At 62.1% G+C, this 21477-nt stretch overlaps 1 protein-coding gene across 2 annotated transcripts in view; it reads left to right on the forward strand.

Moving 5' to 3' along the window:
• Positions 1-1094: 1094 nt before the first annotated feature.
• TPPP (tubulin polymerization promoting protein) overlaps positions 1095-21477 on the forward strand; it is a 32877-nt gene continuing 12494 nt past the window's right edge. The window contains exons 1-2 of one of the 2 annotated variants that reach the window (XM_012774157.3): positions 1095-1178; positions 19016-19336. In XM_012774157.3, the coding sequence (XP_012629611.2) occupies positions 19020-19336 (317 nt within the window). In that variant the 5' untranslated portion in view covers positions 1095-1178; positions 19016-19019. Of the gene's footprint in view, positions 1179-18892; positions 19337-21477 lie in introns of those variants that run through there. The other variant, XM_076007914.1, reaches the window with a different exon arrangement.

Below are 21477 nucleotides of genomic sequence, written 5' to 3' on the forward strand. Positions count from 1 at the left end.
GCCTGTCCCCACACGCGCGCTCTCCTGCTCTGCGCCTTGCTGTTCTCTGGGGGACTTCTCAGAAGAGCAAGAGTTAGAGGCAGTCTTTGGGCGGCCGCCACAGAGCCACGATGCCCCAGGCTCCAGAGGCGTCCGCGCTGGTCCTCGCAGGCGGGGGTGGCCTGTTGGGCGCCAGCACCCGACGTCCTCTGCTGGCTTTGTGGGGCTGCCTGCCAGGGCTGCACTGCCGGGATGGGTGGGGGTCCTGCGGCCAGGAGAAAGGGGCAGAGCCTGGGTGGACTTGAGTCAGTTCCACCAGAACCACCGCAACAAAGCTGGTTGTGACCTAAAAATGACCTTTCCCCCCGGGGGAGGGGCTGTGGCCCCCAGAAGCCTGGGGAGGCCTCCTCCGTGGTGGGAGCCTGAGGCTGGAGGGAACCGTCCGTGCCCCAAGTTCCAGCACCAGCACCGTAGTAGCTGCCTGTCACCCCAACCCCAGCACCCGCAGAGCAATACCCACCCCCAGCAAGGCTCGGCGGGGCGGCCCGGGACGGGCAGCAGGTGTCCCCCAGAGAGCAGTAAGGGTAAAGGTGGCAGAGGCCGCAGGGACGGCCTTGGGCCTCGAGGAGGGGCCGCTGCGGGACGGCAGGGAGGGCGGGCGCAGACCCGCTTCCCGCCGCACCCCCGGCTGCCCCCCCGGGTCCGGGGCCCCGGCAGCGCAGGACGCGGGCGGCGGTCACCCACGCACACCCGCCGCCCGGAGGCCGTGGCCGCGCTCGCGCATCCTCCCGCAGCACCGCACACGCCCGCGCCTCCTGCGGGGCGCGGAGACCCGGGTCCGGCGGCCCCGGCGACCTCGGAGGGCCAGGTGCGGGCGCCGTCTCCAGCCCGCCGGGCGCTCCCAGCCCCGCGGTCGGCCGCGCCCCGCGCCGAGCGGACCTTGTAAGGCAGAGGCGGGCTCGGCCGCGGTGGGGTGGGGGGAGGGGCGGGGCGGGCCAGTGGGAGTGGGGGCGGGGCCGGGGCGGGCCAGTGCGGGGGGAGGGGCGGGGCCGGGGCGGGCCAGCGTCGGGGGCTGGGACGGGCCGGGCCGGGCGGGGCGGGCCAGCGGGGCCGAGCTGGGCGCCGGCGCTCCGCGGGACACCGGGTCGCGAGCGGCCGAGTCGCGGAGGCGCCGCCGCTGCAGTCGCTGCATCCCCGAGGTGAGCGCGTGTGGGGCCCGGTCCGTGGGCGCCGCGCGCCGGCCCCGCCCTGGGGCTGTGCCAGACACCTGCGCCGCGGGCCGGGCCGCGCGGCCCGCTCCCAAGCTGGGGGCTGCCTGGCGGGGGGCGCCGCGGGCTCAGGCAGGGCGGCCGAGCTCCCACGCTGGGGCCTGCCGGGCGGGGGGCGCCGCGGGCTCGGGCAGGGCGGCCGAGCTCCCACGCTGGGGCCTGCCGGGCGGGGGGCGCCGCGGGCTCGGGCGGGGCGGCCGAGCTCCCACGCTGGGGGCTGCCGGGCGGGGGGCGCCGCGGGCTCGGGCAGGGCGGCCGAGCTCCCACGCTGGGGGCTGCCGGGCGGGGGGCGCCGCGGGCCGGGACGCGCGGCCGCGCTCCCACGCTGGGGGCTGCCGGGCGGGGGGCGCCGCGGGCCGGGACGCGCGGGCCCGCTCCCACGCTGGGGGCTGCCGGGCGGGGGGCGCCGCGGGCCGGGACGCGCGGGCCCGCTCCCACGCTGGGGGCTGCCGGGCGGGGGGCGCCGCGGGCTCGGGCGGGGCGGCGGCGCGGAGGCTGCGCTGGGGGCGCGGGAGGGAGCAGCTGCTGGGGCGCGAAGGATAGGTTTATAATTGGGCCCTACTGTGGCGCTTTGCCCTTTCTGTGCGACAAAGGTCGCCCCTTGCTGCCTCTTCCCTCCTGTTTACCGATGCCCAGGCCTAGGGTAGCCGCTGCCACTGTGGGGCGTAGGAAATTTGGTGCAGAGGGTTTGAAACGAAGCCCCTCTCCTAAGGCAGATTTGGGGAGGTCCATGGCCACAGAAAGGTCGCAGACTAAGCGTGACCCCTGGCAGAGTTCGGGCGCCCGTCTCGGGTGGGCAGCCGCAGGCCCCGCAGGAGAGCATCGGCCTCACTGCGGACGCGCGGGGTCCCGGTGGAGTTGCCTCCGCCAGCAGAGCGCAGTCAAGGTGGGGGCGGCGCCGCCCTGCTGTCCACACCCTGTGGCGAGTGGTGCTGCCTGAGGGAGGATCTCCAGGAGCGCTTTTCCTGTGGCTGCAGTTATGTAAACGGAGCCTTAAAGGAGGTGAGAGGAAAATCCGTTCATACTGCCTGGGTGTCGGCGCTGTGTCGATAGGTTCGCGTTCTCGCACCGGACATCTTTCAGGACAAGCTGGCGGGGCTGTCACCAGTGGTGCATCCATTGCCTAATTCACCTGTGTTTATCGGCACTTCTCTGTGTAGAGTCCCTGGGCTCCCACGGCCTGGCAGACACCTCCCAGCGCCCTGGCCAGCCCTGCCCCTAGCAGGGGACCAGTTAATGCTGCCCTGAACACCAGGCCTGCAGGGAACACTTCCTGGGGCCCAGTGACGGCCCCTGGGTAGCTTGGAACCGGCAAGAAGTGGAGGCTTGCCTGATGAGATGCCTGAAGCTGGGCTCCCTGGCGTCGTCAGCTGCTCTGGCTGCAGCTCACCCATCACGTGAGCCACAGAGGGTTCAGATGGGGGCAGGGAGCGGCAGGGCCTCCTGGGTCTGTCTGAACGCCTGTGTGAGGGGACATGCATTTTTCTGGGGGATGAGTCTGTAGCTGTCATGATTTCCAAAGGGATCTGCGATTCAGAAAGGCACCATGGTTAAATGCTACGTTAAAAATGTCCTCTCCATCTTTACAGAAGGATGACGTGATGGGGATTAGAGACAATGCATGTCACAAAGCACGTTGCGCTAGCTGTATTTTTATTGTCTGGTCATTGTTTTGTCTGTGTTCCTAAGTCCTTTAAAGCAGCAATAAATGTTTTAACTATTATACATGATTATACATGCTCATTGTGGAAAATGTGCAAATTACAGGAGAATTTCCTAAAGAAAATTAAAATCACCCATCACTGATTGAGTCTTAATGAAATCTCTGAGGAGTAAAACTGTCCTCCTAGCAGTCAGGTAGTTCCCCACTTCAGGCCTGTGGGAGCCACTCCCTCAGCAGAGGCTAAGAATTAAAAGCTTCCTCAGGGAGAGGTTGTGCCAACTTAGAGTCGAGTCTATTTATAGCTGGTGAGACGGGAGAGCTCGCACCACGGCTGCACCCCAAGGCTGTGGTGCAGCCCGGCACCCTCAGCAGGACTGCCTTGGAGGAAACACTCTGCTGAGGAGAGAAGCTCGCCACCTCTGCCTGTGCCATCGAAACTGTCCCCGGAGAATGGCCACAGGTTGCTGAGTTCACCTGAGCCCACAAACCTTTAAGCAGGCAGGTGCTGGGATTAGGAAGGAGAATCTATACACACCCAACTCCCATGCTTAAGCAAAAGGTGTTTCGTGGAGTGGGTAGAGCTGCAGGGATGGGCCCAGCCACATCTGGGGCTCAGACAGGGGTGCAGCAACCACCCCACATGCATTTTCACCATTCAGCACCCTGGGACACCTCATTGTGTGTGTGGGAGGGGTAAGCCACAGCATCACAACCCAGGTATCTCTCATGGACAGCACCCCCCACTGAGGACACCCTCCACCCAGGACACCCCCACCCAGGACACCCCCACCCAGGACACTCCCACCGAGAACACTCCCCACACAGGACACTCCCACCCAGGACACCCCCCACCCAGAACACCCCCCACCCAGGACACCCCCACCCAGGACACTCCCACCGAGAACACTCCCCACACAGAACACCCCCACCCAGGACACCCCCCACCCAGAACACTCTCCACTCAGGACACCCCCAACCCAGAACACCCCCACCCAACACCCTCCATCCAGGACACCCCCACCCAGACATCCCTACCCAGGACATCCCTACCCAGGAGACCCCCGCCCAAAACACCCCCACCCAGAACACCCTCCACTCAGGACACCCCAACCCAGAACACCCCCACCCAGACACCCTCCATCCAGGACATCCCCACCCAGGACATCCCTACCCAGGACACCCCCACCCAGGACACCCTCCACTTAGGACGCCCTCCACCCACAACACCCCCATCGAGAACACTCCCTACCCAGGGCACCCCCACCCAGGACATCCCGCACTCAGAACACCCTCCATCCAGGACACCCCCACCTAGGACACCCCCACCCAGGACACCCCCCACCCAGGACATCCTCCACTTAGGACACCCTCCACCCAGGACACCCTCCACTTAGGACACCCCCACCCAGGACACCCTCCACCCAGGACACCCTCCACCCAGGACACCCCCCACCCAGGGCACCCCCACCCAGGACACCCCCCACCCAGGACACCCTCCACCCAGGACATCCCTATCCAGGACACCCCCCCACCCAGGACACCCTCCATCCAGGACACCTCCCACCCAGAACACCCCCCACCCAGGGCACCCCCACCCAGGACACCCCCCACCCAGGACATCCCTATCCAGGACACCCCCCCACCCAGGACACCCCCACCCAGGACATCCCTATCCAGGACACCCCCCCACCCAGGGCACCCCCACTCAGGACACCCCCCACCCAGGACATCCCTATCCAGGACACCCCCACCCAGGGCACCCCCACCCAGGACATCCCTATCCAGGACACCCCCCCACCCAGGACACCCCCACCCAGGACATCCCCTACCCAGGACACCCCTATCCAGGACACCCCCTCACCCAGGACACCCCCACCCAGGACACCCCCACCCAGGACACCCCCTCACCCAGGACACCCCCACCCAGGACATCCCCCACCCAGGACACCCCCACCCAGGACATCCCCCACCCAGGACACCCCCACCCAGAACCCCCCCACCCAGGTCACCCTCTACTCAGGACACCCCCCACACAGGACACCCTCCATTCAGGACACCCCCAACCCAGGACACCCCCACCCGGGTGTCTCACCTCAGCAACACCTTTTTTAAAAATTAATTTTTAGGCCAGGCGCTGTGGCTCACGCCTGTAATCCTAGCTCTTGGGAGGCCGAGGCGGGCGGATTGCTCAAGGTCAGGAGTTCAAAACCAGCCTGAGCAAGAGTGAGACCCCGTCTCTACTATAAATACAAAGAAATTAATTGGCCAACTGATATATATATAAAAAAAAATTAGCCGGGCATGGTGGCGCATGCCTGTAGTCCCAGCTACCCGGGAGGCTGAGGCAGAAGGATCACTCGAGCCCAGGAGTTTGAGGTTGCTGTGAGCTAGGCTGACGCCACGGCACTCACTCTAGCCTGGGCAACAAAGTGAGACTCTGTCTCAAAAAAAAAAAAAAAATTAATTTTTATTTCAAAATATTAAGCAGGTACAGGTGTTTTTGTTACATTGATGAATTATATAATGCTGAAGTCAGGACTTTTTTTTTGGCAATTTCACTCTGCCACCTGGGCTGGAGTACAGTGGTGTCATCACAGCTCACTGCAACCTCAGACTGCCGGGCTCAAGTGATCCTCCTGCCTCGGCCTCCCAGAGTGCTAGGATTGCAGGCCTGAGCCACTGCGGCTGGCCACGAAGTGAGGGCTTTAGTGTGCCGTGGCAGCACCTCTTCCCAGGGAAGCTCCTGCAGCATCTGCATGCCAGCTCGTGGGAAGGGCTTTGCATGGCCTGTGTGGTGGGGGCAGGTGCAGGGGCCTGGACAGCCCCCACGGGGAGGTGCCCGCTGCCACTAGCAGACAGGCAACCAGAAACAGCAGCGATCCCAGATCTTGCTTCCTGATGTGGGAATTAGGACTGTTCAGGGTTCCCCTTTAACGGCGCAATGACCTGTGATGTAATGTTTAACCACTTTGGTACGGGGCTCACTGGCCGAGGAACCTCGCCCACAGCCGGCACTCACAGTCCGCACGGCAGTCTGTGCTGTGCATTGAGGATGAGTCCGTTTTGCTCTTGTGTGATGAGGAAAGCGTTAAAGCACTGAAAGTTTGTTTTACTTTACAGGCAGCTTTACTTGTAAATCAGAATAGATAACATATACAGATATGTTTTCATTACGTTATTTTTAAATGTTCACAATTTTATTTTGATAAATGAAAAATTAGAAAAGCCATATCACGGCTGTCGGCTAAAGTCAACGCTTGGCTGTGCGCGTTTATCTGTGGCTGTCGACTGTAGTCGACGCTCGTACCGAAGTGGTTAAATGTCCAAATGCAGGACCTCCTTTGGGGTAGAAATATACAAAATTTTTCAAAAGAGTGTAAGAAAAAATTTTTTGCCTCGTACTCAAATGTTTTCTGCAAGCCCTGTATGCTCAGACAGCTTGGCCCTCTCTCCTCTGTAGTGGAAAGTGTGGGCTCATGCTCAGAGGATCTCATTCATGCCAACTGCTTGCAAATCAGGGTTATGTAAAGGAAGGATGGGTGCCGAGCCCCTTCCCTCCCTGGGCACCTCCTGAGGGCTTAGAGAAGGGAAGGACGCACCTGCTCCCCAGTGGAGTCTCGCATTCCCTGGCATGGTGGGTGAGTGGGGCACCATGTGGGCTCCGTGTGGGTGCCGTGTGATCCCACCAGAGCACATGGGGTAACGGGCCACATTGCCCAGCTCCTGAAACCCGCAGCCCTGACCCACTGTCTGTTCGCAAACTGTCCAGCACATGCCAGGTGCCAGGCGAGTGAGCCAGCGTGGCCCCTTCCCCAGGAATGCAAACGGCAGCAACCACCGGGCAACCCACACACCTGCCTGCTGTCTCCATGGGCTGACACGTCACTGAAGCAGGAGGGTTGAGCCTTGTGTGGGGTGTGCGTGTGGCTCCAAACCCAGGGATCCATGACCTCACGTCTGACCCGGCATGCCCCCTGAGCCTGCTGCCCTACAGGGAGCGTGTCACACGCCCTCCCTGTCCACAGAGGTGTGTGTGGTGTGCTCGCTCCTGGTGCTCGCCGCTGTCTACCAGCCCCCACCCCAGGAGACTCCCCGCCCGGAAGCAGACCAGAGCTCCCCAGCCCTGCTCAGAAGTGGTGCTGCTTCCTCAGGACCCAGGGAGTGAGGTCCAGACCCCAGCAGGCCCTTCCGAGCTCCAGCCCAGCCCCTCCCCGTGTTCCTGGGCCACCGCTGTGTGGCCTTGGAGCTCTCGCAGGTGGCCTGCCCGCCATGGGCTGCTCCTTGGGTGGCTGTCCCTGCTCTGCACACCTGGTCCCCACTTCTCCAAAGGCCACCGCTGGTGCCGGATCTCTTTGTCTTTGAGCAAGGGCGGTGAGAACGCCTCTGCCACGCCAGCACCTCCTCTCAGGGGTCGACCCCTCCAGGCACGCACCTCTCATGCCCCGGAGCCCAGGCGTGGCAGAGCCACATGGGGAGGGTGTGTCACAAAGCCTGTCTCTGCCTCACTCCTGCCACCAGGCTCCTCGCACCCCGCCCTTGCCAGGTGCCCAGTGCCCCTGTGTTCCCGAGGTCACCTCCTGGGTCTGTGCCTGGCGCCCGTCACAGTCCGTCACGCCAGCTGTGCCGGGTGCCCTCCTCCTATGTCTGCAGGGAGTGGGGTGGGGTCTCGCACATCATTGCCGTGCTGCCACCTCAGCACCTGCCCCTGCACTCTGAGCACTCTGAGGTTAGCTTGGCCCGCATCCTCAGTCTTCATGTGCATGAAGTCACACAGCACGCGCCCCCCCCCGTGCCGGTCTGGGGCGCTGCCTCGAGTCCACCTGTGAGCGCACCACCACACAGCCGGCCGTGGCGGGGTCTGTAGGTGCGTGTTTGGGTTATTTTCATTTTTTGGCAACTATGAATGAAGCTGCCCTGAGCCTTTCTGTAGTTCTTTGGGCACATGCGCAGGTGTCTCTGGGTGAATACTGAAGTGGAGGTGTTGGGTCCTGGGTCATGCGCCACAGTTAGTAGATGATTGCATGAGCTTTCAAAGGGGAGTGAGGTAGTTGCTCCACTCCTTGCCAGTCTTCTAAAAATCTTCTAACCCTCGGGAAGGTGTGTAGTAGCATCTGGCTTGGAGTTTCATTTGAGTTTTCTTCGTCATGTCCTGGGCATCGGACACCCTCTCCTGAGCGCCTGCTCCCGTCTCCGGCTGTCCTGCCGTCAAGTTCGCTCTTATCTTATTGACCTGTAGAAGTTCTTATGTATTCTGGAGATGAGCTGCTGTCTGTCCTGTATAGCAAATGTCTTCTCCTGCACCAAGGGTTGCCTTTTCACTCTTTTAATGATATTTTTTTGATGAACAAAACTTCTTAATTTTAATCTGGTGCCATTTAGGAATCTTTTCCTTTAGGGATAGTGCTTCTGTGTCCTGTGTAACGGCTCTTTCCCTATGCCAAGGGCATCAAAAAGTTTTATTATCTTCCGAAGGCTTCTTGATCTGTTGCAGAGATAGCCACTTAGCAAGTGAATTAACGCACTCCCTGCCGGGGGCGGTTTCCCCATTTGCCAGGCACAGCTACCGAGTGCACACCACCGGGGCCAGCGTGGGCATCAGAGCAGACTGGGGTCGTCCAGCAGCCCCTGCGTAAAGCTCCAATGGCTTCTGGAACACAGCCCCCTCTGGGCCTCTGCCCAGTCCAGCCTCTGGGCTCTTCGTGCCGCCAGCTGGGTGGCTTTGCGTGCTCTGGTCCCTCTGTGAGGGGCACTGACCTTCCTGGTCTCACCTGGCACGTCAGCGTCCACAGGCCGCCATGACAGACTGGCACAGACTGAGGGGCTTAACTCAACAGGAGTTTATTCTCCCAGTTCTGGAGAGCAGAAACCCAACGGCAATGTGTGGGCAGGGCCACACTCCTCCAGAGGCTCCGCGTAGGATCCCTCCTGCCTGCTCCAGCTCCTGGGGGCTCCAGGCCATCGGGCTGTGGCCAACTCGCTTCGGCTTCCGTCTCCAGACCGGAACAGGAGGGGCTTGTTACTGCAGCTCTGGAGGCCGGGAGGTCCAAGCGCAGGGCACTGCAGGGCCCGCGTGGACCTGGCGCCCAGCAAAGGCGCGTGGAATGAGGGACCAGCGCTTGAAGGTTCCGCGGTTCTCGCTTAGCCTGCTCAGTACTTCCCGCCAGCGTGGGCATCGGCAGTTGTCTGTGGCATCTGTACGACCGGGTCTTAGAACTCAGATGGAGAAACAGGCAGGCTCTTGGTCTTTATTTTACTCCCTTTGGGACTTGGGCAGGATGTCCGGTGTGATGCTTTAGAGAAGCAGCCTTTGACCTGGACCTCGGGCCTGGGGCTGCGGTTTAACCTCCACTCGGGCTTCGGGCATCTGAGCTCGGGGCCTGGGCTGCATGTCACGCGCAGACAGGCCTCCGTGCTCTCTTGCTGCTCCGCCAGTCTCTGTGGCCGTCTAGTGACCCTAACTGGTGCTCCTGGATGTCCTGGGAGCCCAGGCATCTCTGGCCTGGATAACGGGCCGATGAGGACAACCTTGGCGGGTGACTCTAGTGCTGGAATGTTCCATCCTCCCGCCCTGAAGCAGGGACAGGGCATTGCCAGGTGGCCTGGCAGGGTCTCCTCTCGGCCCCCACAACCTGAGGAGCGGCTGTCCTCACGTCCTCACCTTAGGTCTGTGTGCCAGTGGCTCCAGCCGTCACCCCTGACATGGACCTGCTCCCAGCCCCACACGGAAGACACTCGGGGACCAAGTGCGGTTCCTGGAGACCGAGGGTGCCAGGCGGGTGGGGGCTGGGCAGGCCTTGGTGGGCCAGGGAAGCCCTGCTCACCCGTGTCTCCTTCTGGGAGCCGGAGGAAGGGAGACCGAGTGGGTGAAGCTGGAAGATGCCCACCAGCCACCCCTGCCACGGGCCCTGCCTTCCTGCCTTCCTCAGTTTCCCTTGCTGGAACACGCCTTGCCCGGACTCTCCTCTCCTGCCTGTGCCGTCCTGTCCCCTGCCCACCCCCTGGTCTCCAAGAGGGTCTGAGGCCACACCTGGTTCTGGCGAGCAGCGGGGTGCGAGGTGTCCTCCGTGGGGAGGGCGCTGTTGGAGTGCGCAGACGTCCTGGGGGCGCCTGCTCGGGCTCCGGCCCCGCCCTCCCTCTCACCTCCCCAGCAGTGAAGGGCCCTGCGGGGCTTCGTCCCTGCCAGCCCCCGCTGCCCAGAGGGCAGGAGCGCACCGGCACCCTGGCAGGGGTGGAGCCTCACCCCGTCCCCGTGACCTGGGCTAGAGCACAGCAGCCCGGCCGTGCCTGGCCTCTGGGTGGCCCGTGCCCGCAGGCTGCGGGGACAGCGCTGTGGCTCCGCTGCGTGCGGGGAGGCACAGACAGCCAGTGCCGCTTGGTGCCGGCCTGGGGAGCTCCCACGGTCTGGGCAGCGCAGCGCGATGAGTGGCCACTCACATGGAGTGTCCTGGGAGAGGCGAGGAGAGCCCTGTGTGACCGGAAGCATGGACAGTCGCCAGAAGGCACTGCGCTCAACTGGGCTCTGAAAGAAAGAGCTGGAAACGCCAGTGTGGAGAGCTTGGTGCCGGCCTGGGGTGTCCACAGCCTCTGAATGGCCTTTGTTCCCTGGGCATGTTTACTCGGGCTGGGGACCTGGGAAGCGCTGGCTCGGGACGCAGCGCAGGGAGGCGAGTTCTTCAGGGACTCTGCCCACTCCCTCCCACTGAGGGCAGTAGGGAGCCTCCCTTGCCCGGCTCCAGGTTGCTGCGGTCTTGCAATTTCACTGTCCCCAGACCTCACTGTGACCAGGGAGGGTCTCGAGAGCCGAGAGCAGCCGTGGCCCCTGCATGGCTGGCCAGGGCCTCGGTGAGCAGAAGGCCTCCCCTTGTCCCGGCGCCCGGCTTCCCTCGGAGCGCTGCAGCTGGCTTTGGGCTTAGCTGGGGGCTTTCCCCCTCCTGTCTCCATCCCCTCCCCTCTCCGCCTCCCCCGTCCCTGGTCAGCTTCCAGGGACCAGGCCATCATGGAGCCCAGGGGATGTTCTGGAGAGGCTGTCTGGGACCCGGCAGGACTTTCTCCGTGGAGACCCAGAGGAGCCGGAGTTCCTTCCCTTTCCTCCTTTTCTGCACACTCTGGGCTGCGTAGGCTGCCCCTGAGGGTCCAGCCTTGTCCTGCCAGGCTGGACGGCGCCTCCCCGGCATGTCCTCTGCTCGGCTCTGAGCCCGAGGGTGATGGCCAGAGGGGCGCCGTCCACGGGGCCTGGGCAAACCCACGGTCTGTGCAGGGCCACATCAGGTCCTCGGGCGCCTCCATCCCCAGGGTGCCCGGGCCGGCCCTGCTGGCAGCAGAGGCAAGACGCCGGTGCTGCCTGCACAGGAGTGGGGTCTGTCTCGGCAGGGGCTCACTGGGTCTGTGGCCACACCGGTTATGGTGAGCAGCACGGGCCCAAGATGTGCTCCCCGGTGAGGACACGGTGTGGGGTGGTCCAGGAAGGGTCGCAGGCTGCTCCTACGGGTGGAGGGCCCTACCCTGGACAGGGCTTGGGATAAAGATCAGGAGGATCCCGGCAGCACCACAGCTCCCGAGCCAGCCCTGCTGAGGCTAGAGCACTTTGCAGAGAACTGCTGATGGGCGTGGGAGCTGGCAGCCCCTGGGGGCCCTGGCAGTGGCTCAGGAAGACCCACTTTGGGAAGCCCTGCCCACCTGCAGGGCCTGGGGCTGTCACCAGCTAGGAGACACAAGCTCCTGCCAAGTGCAGCAGCCGCCCACCCGTTTCCCAATGGTCTGGCAGCACAGCTCGCCCCACACAGCTCCCTGGGCTACAGCGCACTCGGGGTTGACAATTTGCCCTTAGACAGAAGAGGTGCGTGAGAGGGGCCCAAGCCAGTGCAGCCGTGCAGGGGAGCGTCCTGCGGTGACAGCACGATTGCTGTGGCAAGGAGGCCTTGGCAGCATCTCCAGGGCACAGAGGACGGTGCAGCCCCCCAGGCCCCCAAGTCACCACAGAACCCATCATCTGCAAAGTGGCAATTCTCCAAAGCACACAGGGTGCTGGCTGCTGCCAGGTAGAGACACGCAGAGTGAGCTGAGAACTTGAGTTATGAAGTTTTAGGGGTAAAGGTCACAGAGCATCTTCATCTGCAGACATGGGTTTCCCCTGTGGGAGAACCTGTTCCTAGGAGCAGGCCCCTGGTCCAAGTGACAGGCCCCTGGCCCAAGTGACAGCAACATGGTCCTAGGGACAGGAACGTGGTCCTAGTGACAAGTCCCTGGTCCTAGTGACAGGAACGTGGTCCTAGTGACACGCCCATAGTCCTAGTGACAGCAACATGGTCCTAGGGACAGGAACGTGGTCCTAGTGACAATTCCTTGGTCCTAGTGACAGCAACATGGTCCTAGGGACAGCAACATGGTCCTAGGGACAGGAACGTGGTCCTAGTGACAATTCCCTGGTCCTAGTGACAGGAATGTGGTGGTCCTAGTGACACACCCGTAGTCCTAATGACAACAACATGGTCCTAGTGACAGGAAGGTGGTCCTAGTGACACACCCGTAGTCCTAATGACAACAACATGGTCCTAGGGACAGGAACGTGGTCCTAGTGACAAGACCCTGGTCCTAGTAACAGGAACATGGTCCTAGGGACAGGAACCTGGTCCTAGTGACAAGACCCTGGTCCTAGTGACAGCAACATGGTCCTAGTGACAGGAACGTGGTCCTTGTGAGAAGCCCCTAGTCCTAGTGACAGCAACATGGTCCTAGGGACAGAAACGTGGTCCTAGTGACAAGACCCTGGTCCTAGTGACAAGACCCTGGTCCTAGTGACAGGAACATGGTCCTAGGGACAGCAACGTGGTCCTGGTGACAAACCCCTAGTCCTAGTGACAGCAACATGGTCCTAGTGACAGGAACGTGGTCCTGGTGAGAAGCCCCTAGTCATAGTGACAGCAACATGGTCCTAGGGACAGAAACGTGGTCCTAGCGACAAGACCCTGGTCCTAGTGACAGCAACATGGTCCTAGTGATAGGAACGTGGTCCTGGTGACAAGCCCCTAGTCCTAGTGACAGCAACATGGTCCTAGTGACAGGAACGTGGTCCTAGTGACAAACCCCTAGTCCTAGTGACAGCAACATGGTCTTTGGGACAGGAGCGTGGTCCTGGTGACAAGCCCCTAGTCCTAGTGACAGGAACATGGTCCTAGGGACAGAAACGTGGTCCTAGTGACAAGACCCTGGTCCTAGTGACAGGAACATTGTGCTACGGACAGCAACATGGTCCTAGGGACAGCAACGTGGTCCTGGTGACAAGCCCCTAGTCATAGTGACAGCAACATGGTCCTAGGGACAGAAACGTGGTCCTAGCGACAAGACCCTGGTCCTAGTGACAGCAACATGGTCCTAGTGACAGGAGCGTGGTCCTAGTGACAAACCCCTAGTCCTAGTGACAGCAACATGGTCCTAGTGACAGGAACGTGGTCCTAGTGACAAACCCCTAGTCCTAGTGACAGCAACATGGTCCTAGGGACAGGAGCGTGGTCCTGGTGACAAGCCCCTAGTCCTAGTGACAGGAACATGGTCCTAGGGACAGAAACGTGGTCCTAGTGACAAGACCCTGGTCCTAGTGACAGGAACATGGTGCTACGGACAGCAACATGGTCCTAGGGACAGCAACGTGGTCCTGGTGACAAGCCCCTAGTCCTAGTGACAGCAACATGGTCCTAGGGACAGGAGCGTGGTCCTGGTGACAAGCCCCTAGTCCTAGTGACAGGAACATGGTCCTAGGGACAGAAACGTGGTCCTAGTGACAAGACCCTGGTCCTAGTGACAGGAACATGGTGCTACGGACAGCAACATGGTCCTAGGGACAGCAACGTGGTCCTAGGGACAGCAACATGGTCCTAGTGACAACAACATGGTCCTAGTGACAGGAGCGTGGTCCTGGTGACAAGCCCCTAGTCCTAGTGACAGCAACATGGTCCTAGGGACAGGAATGTGGTCCTAGTGACAAGCTCTTGGTCCTAGTGACAGCAACATGGTCCTAGTGACAGAAACGTGGTTCTAGTGACAGCAACATGGTCCTAGGGACAGAAATGTGGTCCTAGTGACAGCAACATGGTCCTAGGAACAGGAGCATGGTCCTAGTCACATCAACATGGTCCTAGTGACATCAACATGGTCCTAGTGACAGTAACGTGGTCCTAGGGACAGGAACACGGTCCTAGGGACAGGAACACGGTCCTAGAGACAGCAACGTGGTTCTAGGGACAGCAACGTGGTCCTAGGGACAGGAACGTGGTCCTAGGGACAGTAACGTGGTCCTAGCGACAGGAACGTGGTTCTAGGGACAGCAACGTGGTCCTAGGGACAGGAACATGGTCCTAGGGACAGGAACGTGGTCCTAGGGACAGCAACATGGTTCTAGGGACAGCAACGTGTTCCTAGGGACAGGAACGTGGTCCTAGGGACAGCAACATGGTCCTAGGGACAGGAATGTGGTCCTAGGGACAGTAACGTGGTCCTAGGGACAGCAACATGGTCCTAGGGACAGAAAGGTGGTGCTAGGGACAGGAATCTGGTCCTAGGGATACCAACATGGTCCTAGGGACAGTAACATGGTCCTAGGGTCAGCAACATGGTCCTAGGGACAGTAACATGGTCCTAGGGACAGCAACGTGGTCCTAGGGACTGGAACGTGGTCCTAGTGACCAGCCCCTAGTACTAGGGACAGGCCCCTGGTGCTAGTGACAAGAACCTGGTCCTAGGGATAGGAACTTGGTGCTGGTGACAAGCCCCTAGTCCTAGTGACAAGCCCCTGGTCAGAGTGACAGGAACTTTGTCCTAGTGACGGGAACCTGGTCTAGTGACAGGATCCTGGTCATGATAACAGGCCCCTGGTGCTGGTGACAGGAACCTGGTCCTAGTGACAGGAAACCCAGTCCTAATGACAGGAAACTGGTTCTAGGGACAGGCCCCTGGTCAGAGTGACAGGTCCCTGGTGCTGGTGACAGGAACCTATCACCTAGTGACAGGTCCTAGTGACAGGACCTGACCCTGCTCACAGGCTCCTTGCCCAGGTTGCTGTCACCTCACTGGTGCCCCAATTTCTAGTCCTGTTGGGTTTCTCTGCTCTGAGGCTGCTGTGGCAGCTGTTCCTCTGCCTGTCATGTCTTGGATCACATTTCCACAGGTTTTGTTTCAGGCAGGCAAGTGGCCAGAAAGTCCCAGAGAGATTCATCCTGGGAAGTGGGTTCCATGGGGCCTCTTTGGAGCAGGGCAGGCTGTGAGCTGGTGGGCAAGTCCGGGCCGGGTGTCTGAGCCCAGTGGGGACAAGGGGCGCAGTTTCCAGGCCCGTGGCAGTTGCTCCCCCAGGGCAGCTGCCTCTGGGCATGAAGCTGCCCCAGCCTCCCTCTGAGGTCTGTAATTCCAGCCTCTGCCCTGGTCTTGCCTTTCCAAGCCCTCCTTTGAAATGCAAATCCAGTAACACAGTCTGTCAGCTCCCTGCTCTTACCCTCAGGAGAGCCTGGGCCCACAGACCTTGCAAGACTCCACGGCCTCACTCGGGCTCCCCTGGGCTCTAGCACAGAAGGAGCAGCTGCTGGTGGGTGGGCTGCTGAGTAGGGGTCTCAAGGCCAGGGGACAGAGACACATCCCTCCTTCAGGAGACCCACAGAGGTACAGGCCAACAGAAGAGAGGTTCAGGATGCTCAGCTGGGAGTGTAGGGCGCTCAACTGAGGGTGTAGGGCACTCACCTGGGATGCAGGGTGCTCACCTGGGGGTATTAGAGCTCACCTTAATGCAGGGAATGCACCTGGGAGTGCAGGGTGCCCACCTGGTATGTCTTCCCTTTATTGTGGCACGCTGGGGGTCAGCAGTTTGTCTTCCTAGAGGGTGGGCCGGGACCGTGCTCAGAGGGGAAGGCTACAGGCTCCCAGGCTTACTGTTGGTCTGGACGCCTCCATAGTCCAATGAATCTCGGCACCTTCAGTTTATTTTTAAATTAAATTTAGTCTTATTACTGTCATTATGGAAATAGCACATGGATTTAATGAGGCAACTCAAACAATAGAGAAGAGCACACAGGGTCGCACCCTTGTCCGCAGCCCCGCCTGTGCCGCCGGCGCTGGCGGCCCCCACCTGCATGGGGAACGTGCTCCCGACAGCTCTGGCCCGCTCCCGCCGGTCTCCCAGGCTGGAGGTGTGTGTGCAGCCTTGCTCAGCTTCCCGCAGCAGCAGGCAGAGCCTAACTCATTCTGTTAGCTTGATTTTTACATGCCTTTTAAATATTTTGTTACGCTAATACATGTTCGGGGCAAAACAGAACAACAAAAACCTAGAACAGAGCTTGGGCGCACGTGTGAGCCACCTGCTGCTGAGTCGCGGCGTCTCCTCCGCCCCCGCCCTCCCACCCGTCCTTCGTCCCAGGGGCCTCTGGGCGGCATGGGAGGCGGCAGGCGCGGTCAGGAGTCTCCCGAGAACCGGCCCTCCGCCCCGGCCGAGCTGGGCCTCGCTCTGGGAACCCACGTGCAGCAGCAGACGTCACCTGGCGTCGCCACGCCCCGCAGCTCGGTGGAGAAGGTCCCGGCCAGCTGACCCCAGGGCGGGCTGAAAGGGGCTGTGCTTTTCCACACTCGGGGCCTCCCTGGCCGCCCCCACATCAACTCTAGTTTTCCCAGACTTTCCTCCCAGGCCCCTTCTGGGCTGGCCGCGGCGCTGTCCCTCTCCAGGCGGCCGCGCGGCTCCTGCGTCCACTCCGTCCTCCGCGTGGTCGTCCGCAGCCGCCCCTTCCCGGAGCCGGGGCGCGGGGCGCGTCTCTGGGCTGCGGGCCCTGCAGGCGGCCGCCCCTTCCCGGAGCCGGGGCGCGGGGCGCGTCTCTGGGCTGCAGGCCCTGTGGGCGGCTGCTGTGCGGGGAGCTCCCGCCGGAGCGTTTCTCCCGGGACTTCACAGCGCGGGCTGTCGTCCTCGCGCGCAGGCACACGGCCCGTGTCGTGCCCGCACACCGCGGGGAACCAGCACGAGGCGCCGGACCGTCCTGGCGCCCCGACCACGCCCGGGCCCTCCCGCCTGCTGCGGCCGAACTCCCGCACCGCCGCCCGCTGTCGTCGCTCACCTGCTTGTTCGCACCTGCGTGGCCGCGCTCACGCGGGCGGGACGTGCCCGTGCGCTCAGTCCTCGCGTCTCCCCTCGCGGCCACCCGGGTCCCCACGTTTCCCGTTTCCCGACAAGGCGGCGGGCTCGGCGGCCGTTCGCGATGTCGCCGCGGCCCCTCGGCCCTCCCGGGTTCTGCGGTGGTGTTCAGGCGTCGGTGCGCGACGCGTTCCTCGCTACACGACGACGACACTCGGAGGACAGCTGTGACATAGAGAAACGCGCGGGAGAAATGGCGCAGAAATCCAGCACCAGGCAGCGCGTCTCAGAGCGCTCACGTACATTTTCTTCCAGCCCATTCTCTCCTGATAGGATGTTTCTTAGACCCCAGAACCCGCACCGAGTCCGAAGTGTCATGAAAGGTTTCTTTTCCTTTGACGAAGTGTGACACACCCACAAGAAGTTCACGCGTTCTCACTAAGCCCTCTATTGCTTCCAGTAATTTCTTAACAGCTTTTCCTCCTTGGGTATCTGGGTGCTGCAGAGGTGCCCGCGCAGACCCACGCCGGCCCCGCGGGAAGCTCCTATTTCCCACGAAGAAATGGTGTCCGCGATAAGGCGAGGGGTGCCAGCGCGACACCCGACCGGCCGGGCCTCCTCCCTCAGGGACGCAGGGGGCCTTGGGCGTCACATTTCAGGCCAACGATGTCGATGTCGAGGCTTCTGGTTTAACTTTCTGCTCTCCCCCCCGGCCTTCCTGCTTCTGCCCAGCCCCGAGCCTTCCGAGGGGTCCTGGTGCCTCCAGGAACAGCCTCCTTGGGGCAGCTGCACTTTCTGTGCGGTCCCTGAGCCCCTCGGTCCAGTGAGCTTCGTTTGGGTTTTTCTGGCTGTTTTGGGAAATTTGTAGGATCTCGAGTTCAGCTGGAGCCACACTCAGGAACCCCATACCTTGGCCATTAACTGGTGTTGAGAGCCCCAGATGTGAAGGGGCTTCGTGAACTTTGGAGTCATGACATCAGCGTGCTGCTCTTGGCGCTGGCCCTCCAGCAGGGCTGTGTCTGTCTGGGTTCTGAGGGTCTCTGCTGTCTCTGGGCCTCGGGGCTTTGGCTCCTCAGGCAGGCAGCTGTAACCCCTCTAGGTCTAGAGACACAGGCTGGGTCACTGCCTGGGGTCCTGCCCTGGGACAGAGCTGGCGCTGGGTGGGGAAGTGGCCTCAGCAACCCACTGCCTGTCCCACCCGGCCCAGGGTCAGTGTCTGTGGCAGAGGCAGCCGGCGTGGCTGAGGACCCGGAGTGCCTGGCGTGGCCCTGTGCCCCGGAGCCCTACCTGGGGTGGCTCTGCACCTCCTCAGCCTCCACCTCAGGGGGCCTGGCCTCCTGCCCCAGGGCTGGGCACCTCGAAAGTCCATAGAGCATCGCTGCGTTCCCCACCCGGGGCCCTCACGGCCTCCCTGGGCCTGAGGGGCCACTACATGCTGGGCAGGTCCTCCATGGACGTCCCAAGGGTCACCCTCCCCTGGGCAAGGCTCTGTCCTGTGGCCAGAAGGCTCAGCACCAGCGCTGCTCTGAGCCCTTCCTGGGGATGGCGGCCCCAGAGCTGCAGGGGGAGTGGCCCAGGGAGAGGGCCCTGCAGCTGTGGCTGGGGTCAGGCAGGGTCTGCTGTGCCAGGTCGGACCCTGAGCCTCCCTGGCGTCCAGCTTGGCTCCCACCTGGGCTCTGCTCTTGCTGATGGTTTTAACTGATTGGGGGGTGGGTTCCTTGCCCCACGGGCTTGGCAGCGGGCAGGGTCTGAGTGCCAGGAGGGCAGCAGTGCTTCCCACAGCCTCTCTCGGCCCTGCTGTGTCCTCAGCTGGACACACACTCAGCTGCAGGGCAGGTGGCTCTGAGGGGCTCCAAGGAGGGCCTGCCCATCTCTGAGTTCTGGGCACATCCTGAGCCTGCCATGGCATATTCAGTGTGTGTCCTGTCCTGTCCCCCAGGCCAGCCGGGGAGGCTGGGGCCCTGTGAGAAGCAGAATGACGCCTTTCCACTCTCCTTCCTCCCACAGCGACATGGCCGACAGCAAGACCAAACCCGCCAAAGCGGCCAACAGGACGCCGCCTAAGTCCCCGGGTGACCCTGCCAGGGACAGGGCAGCCAAGAGGCTGTCACTGGATTCAGAAGGTGCCAGCGAGGGGGCGGCTGCCACGGGCCCCGAGCTCAGCGCCCTGGAGGAGGCCTTCCGGCGCTTTGCCGTGCACGGGGACACGCGGGCCACGGGGAAGGAGATGCACGGCAAGAACTGGTCGAAGCTGTGCAAGGACTGCCAGGTGATCGACGGGAAGAACGTGACCGTCACCGACGTGGACATCGTCTTCAGCAAGATCAAGTAAGTGCCACACGGGCTTCCTCCAGGCCAGGCGGCTTCTTTTCCAGGGCCCAGGGTCCACGCTCGGGGAGGGACGGTCGTGCAGACGTCCCGAGATGTCTGCGGGTCCAAATCTGGGGGCAGATTCTGTGCTCTGACAGGCAGTGAGGGCACGTGACGTGGTTGTACTTCGAGACACCTGCCCTTCTTGGAATACAGTGCCCAGGGATCACCTCACCGTGTGTGGGGCAGGTCCTGGGGAGAACGTGGTTCCTAGAGCGTCTCTGGACTCCTTGATGCCACGTCCTGGGTCCTGGCCCCCACCTTGGGCACCTCCTGGTGCCTGCAATGGGGTGTCTGGGCTTGGAGCAGATTGGGGTGAACTCTGCTCCCCCTGTCAAAAGCTGTCACTGGACGTCACGAGCCTCTCGTGAACAAGGACAGTGCCAGCACGTGGCTGGGGGCAGGTGGCTCCAGTGGGCAGAGGGGGCTGAGTCTGCGAGCAGGTGTCTGTGGCTTCAGGCTGTGGAGGCCTGTCCCTCCGTGTGGCCAGGAGCTCACCCAGCCCCTCTGCCTCCAGCCCCTCCGCACCTCCTCTCTCCACTTCTGACTTGGGGAAGTTTCACATATGTAGAAAAGTTGAAAAATAGAACCAAAAGCACCAAAGAGGTGGCAGCAAACCACCACCTGTAGATTCAGCACTTGTGTCATTGTGCCATTTGCTCCATCTGTGTGCACCTGTGTGCATGGTCCTGTGCTGTGTGCACACGTGTTCCTGTGATGTGTGCACGTGTGCATGTTCCCATGCTGTGCATACACATGTGTGCATGGTCCTGTGCTGTGTGCATGTTCTTGTGCTATATATGTAGATGTGTGCATGTTCTTGTGCTGTGCATACACACATGTGCATGTTCCTGTGTCATGCACGTGCACATATTTTCTCCTGGACATTGGAACATGTGTTGAGGTACCCTCAGACCCCCCTTCACATCCTGCCATGCATCCTTGAAGCACGAGGACATTCTCCCGCCCACCACGACCCTGTGATCGCATGTGTGAAAAGCAGCAGTTTTCTCCATGGGTGCCACCGCCCAGCCTGGTCCGTGTCAGCTGTTGTGGACACAGCTGTTTCAGGTTGCTGCTGGCTGTGTCCACTTGTGGTCAGTGCTTTGTGTTTAGTTGTCTGTCACCTTAACTTCATGGTCTCTTTCCTGTCCAGTCCCTTGCCTTTCCTGTGCTGTGTGTGCATGTGTGTGCAGACGTGTGCGTGTTCCCGTGCCTTGGCTTTTCCAGGGTCTGGGCCATCGGCCAGACGTCCCGGTCCTCTGGCCCTGTTTTCTGTCACCACTGTGCCCTCTGGGAATGCGGTAGTGTGTTCTGGCTGTGCTGAGGTCCCCCACTGACCTGAGGGGCAGCTGTCACTGCTGCCACCACAGAGCTGTGGGCCAGCCGGCTCCTGGGGAGACCTCAGCTTCCTGGGGACAGCGCTCGTTCCCTCAGAGCTGGGGGCACGGACGGCTGGGCGGGGGAGGGTGGAGGCCCCCAGGAGCCTCCCCAGAAAGGGCCCAGTGTCAGGGGCTGCAGACAGGCGCTGGCCAGGGCGGGGCGGGAGGAGGTGGGGCTGGCCAGAGCCTGGCACGGGCGGCCCACGCCGAGGCGGCAGGACTCGGGCGCTGGCAGGCTCCCTGCTCCAGCCTGAGCCAGGCCCTTCTCGTGGCCCCGGGTTGGAGGGGGCAGGGCAGGGGGTCGTGGCCCTGGGGAAAGGGTTCCCCGAGACCCACTGTCCCTGCCCAACCCACCGCAGATGCCGACCCTGTGCCTGTGGGAGCACGGGTCTCGCAGAAGGGCGGGCGGGCAGCTCCGCTCTGCTTCCTCGACAAGCTGCACGCTGTGTGTGGGACGTCGGCGCTTGCAGAGCCCTGCTGGTGGCCTCCCGCTCGCCAGCCCACTGCCTGCCTGTCGGGCTCCCCTGACTCTCAGGTCTCGTGGGCAGTCTGGGCCAGAATGTCCCACTCATCTGTCACCTCGTGGCTCCCCCTCGGCCTCCCAGGCCCTGACAGGAGGTGGCGTGGACACGTTGGCTCCACCCCCAGGGTGAGCAGGCCTCATCTCTGTCCTGTCCAGACTGGCCCACCCTGACCCAGGACCACCGCTCCTTTGTC

Source organism: Microcebus murinus, chromosome 11 (genome assembly GCF_040939455.1).
Source record: "Microcebus murinus isolate Inina chromosome 11, M.murinus_Inina_mat1.0, whole genome shotgun sequence".
NCBI lineage: Eukaryota > Metazoa > Chordata > Mammalia > Primates > Cheirogaleidae > Microcebus > Microcebus murinus.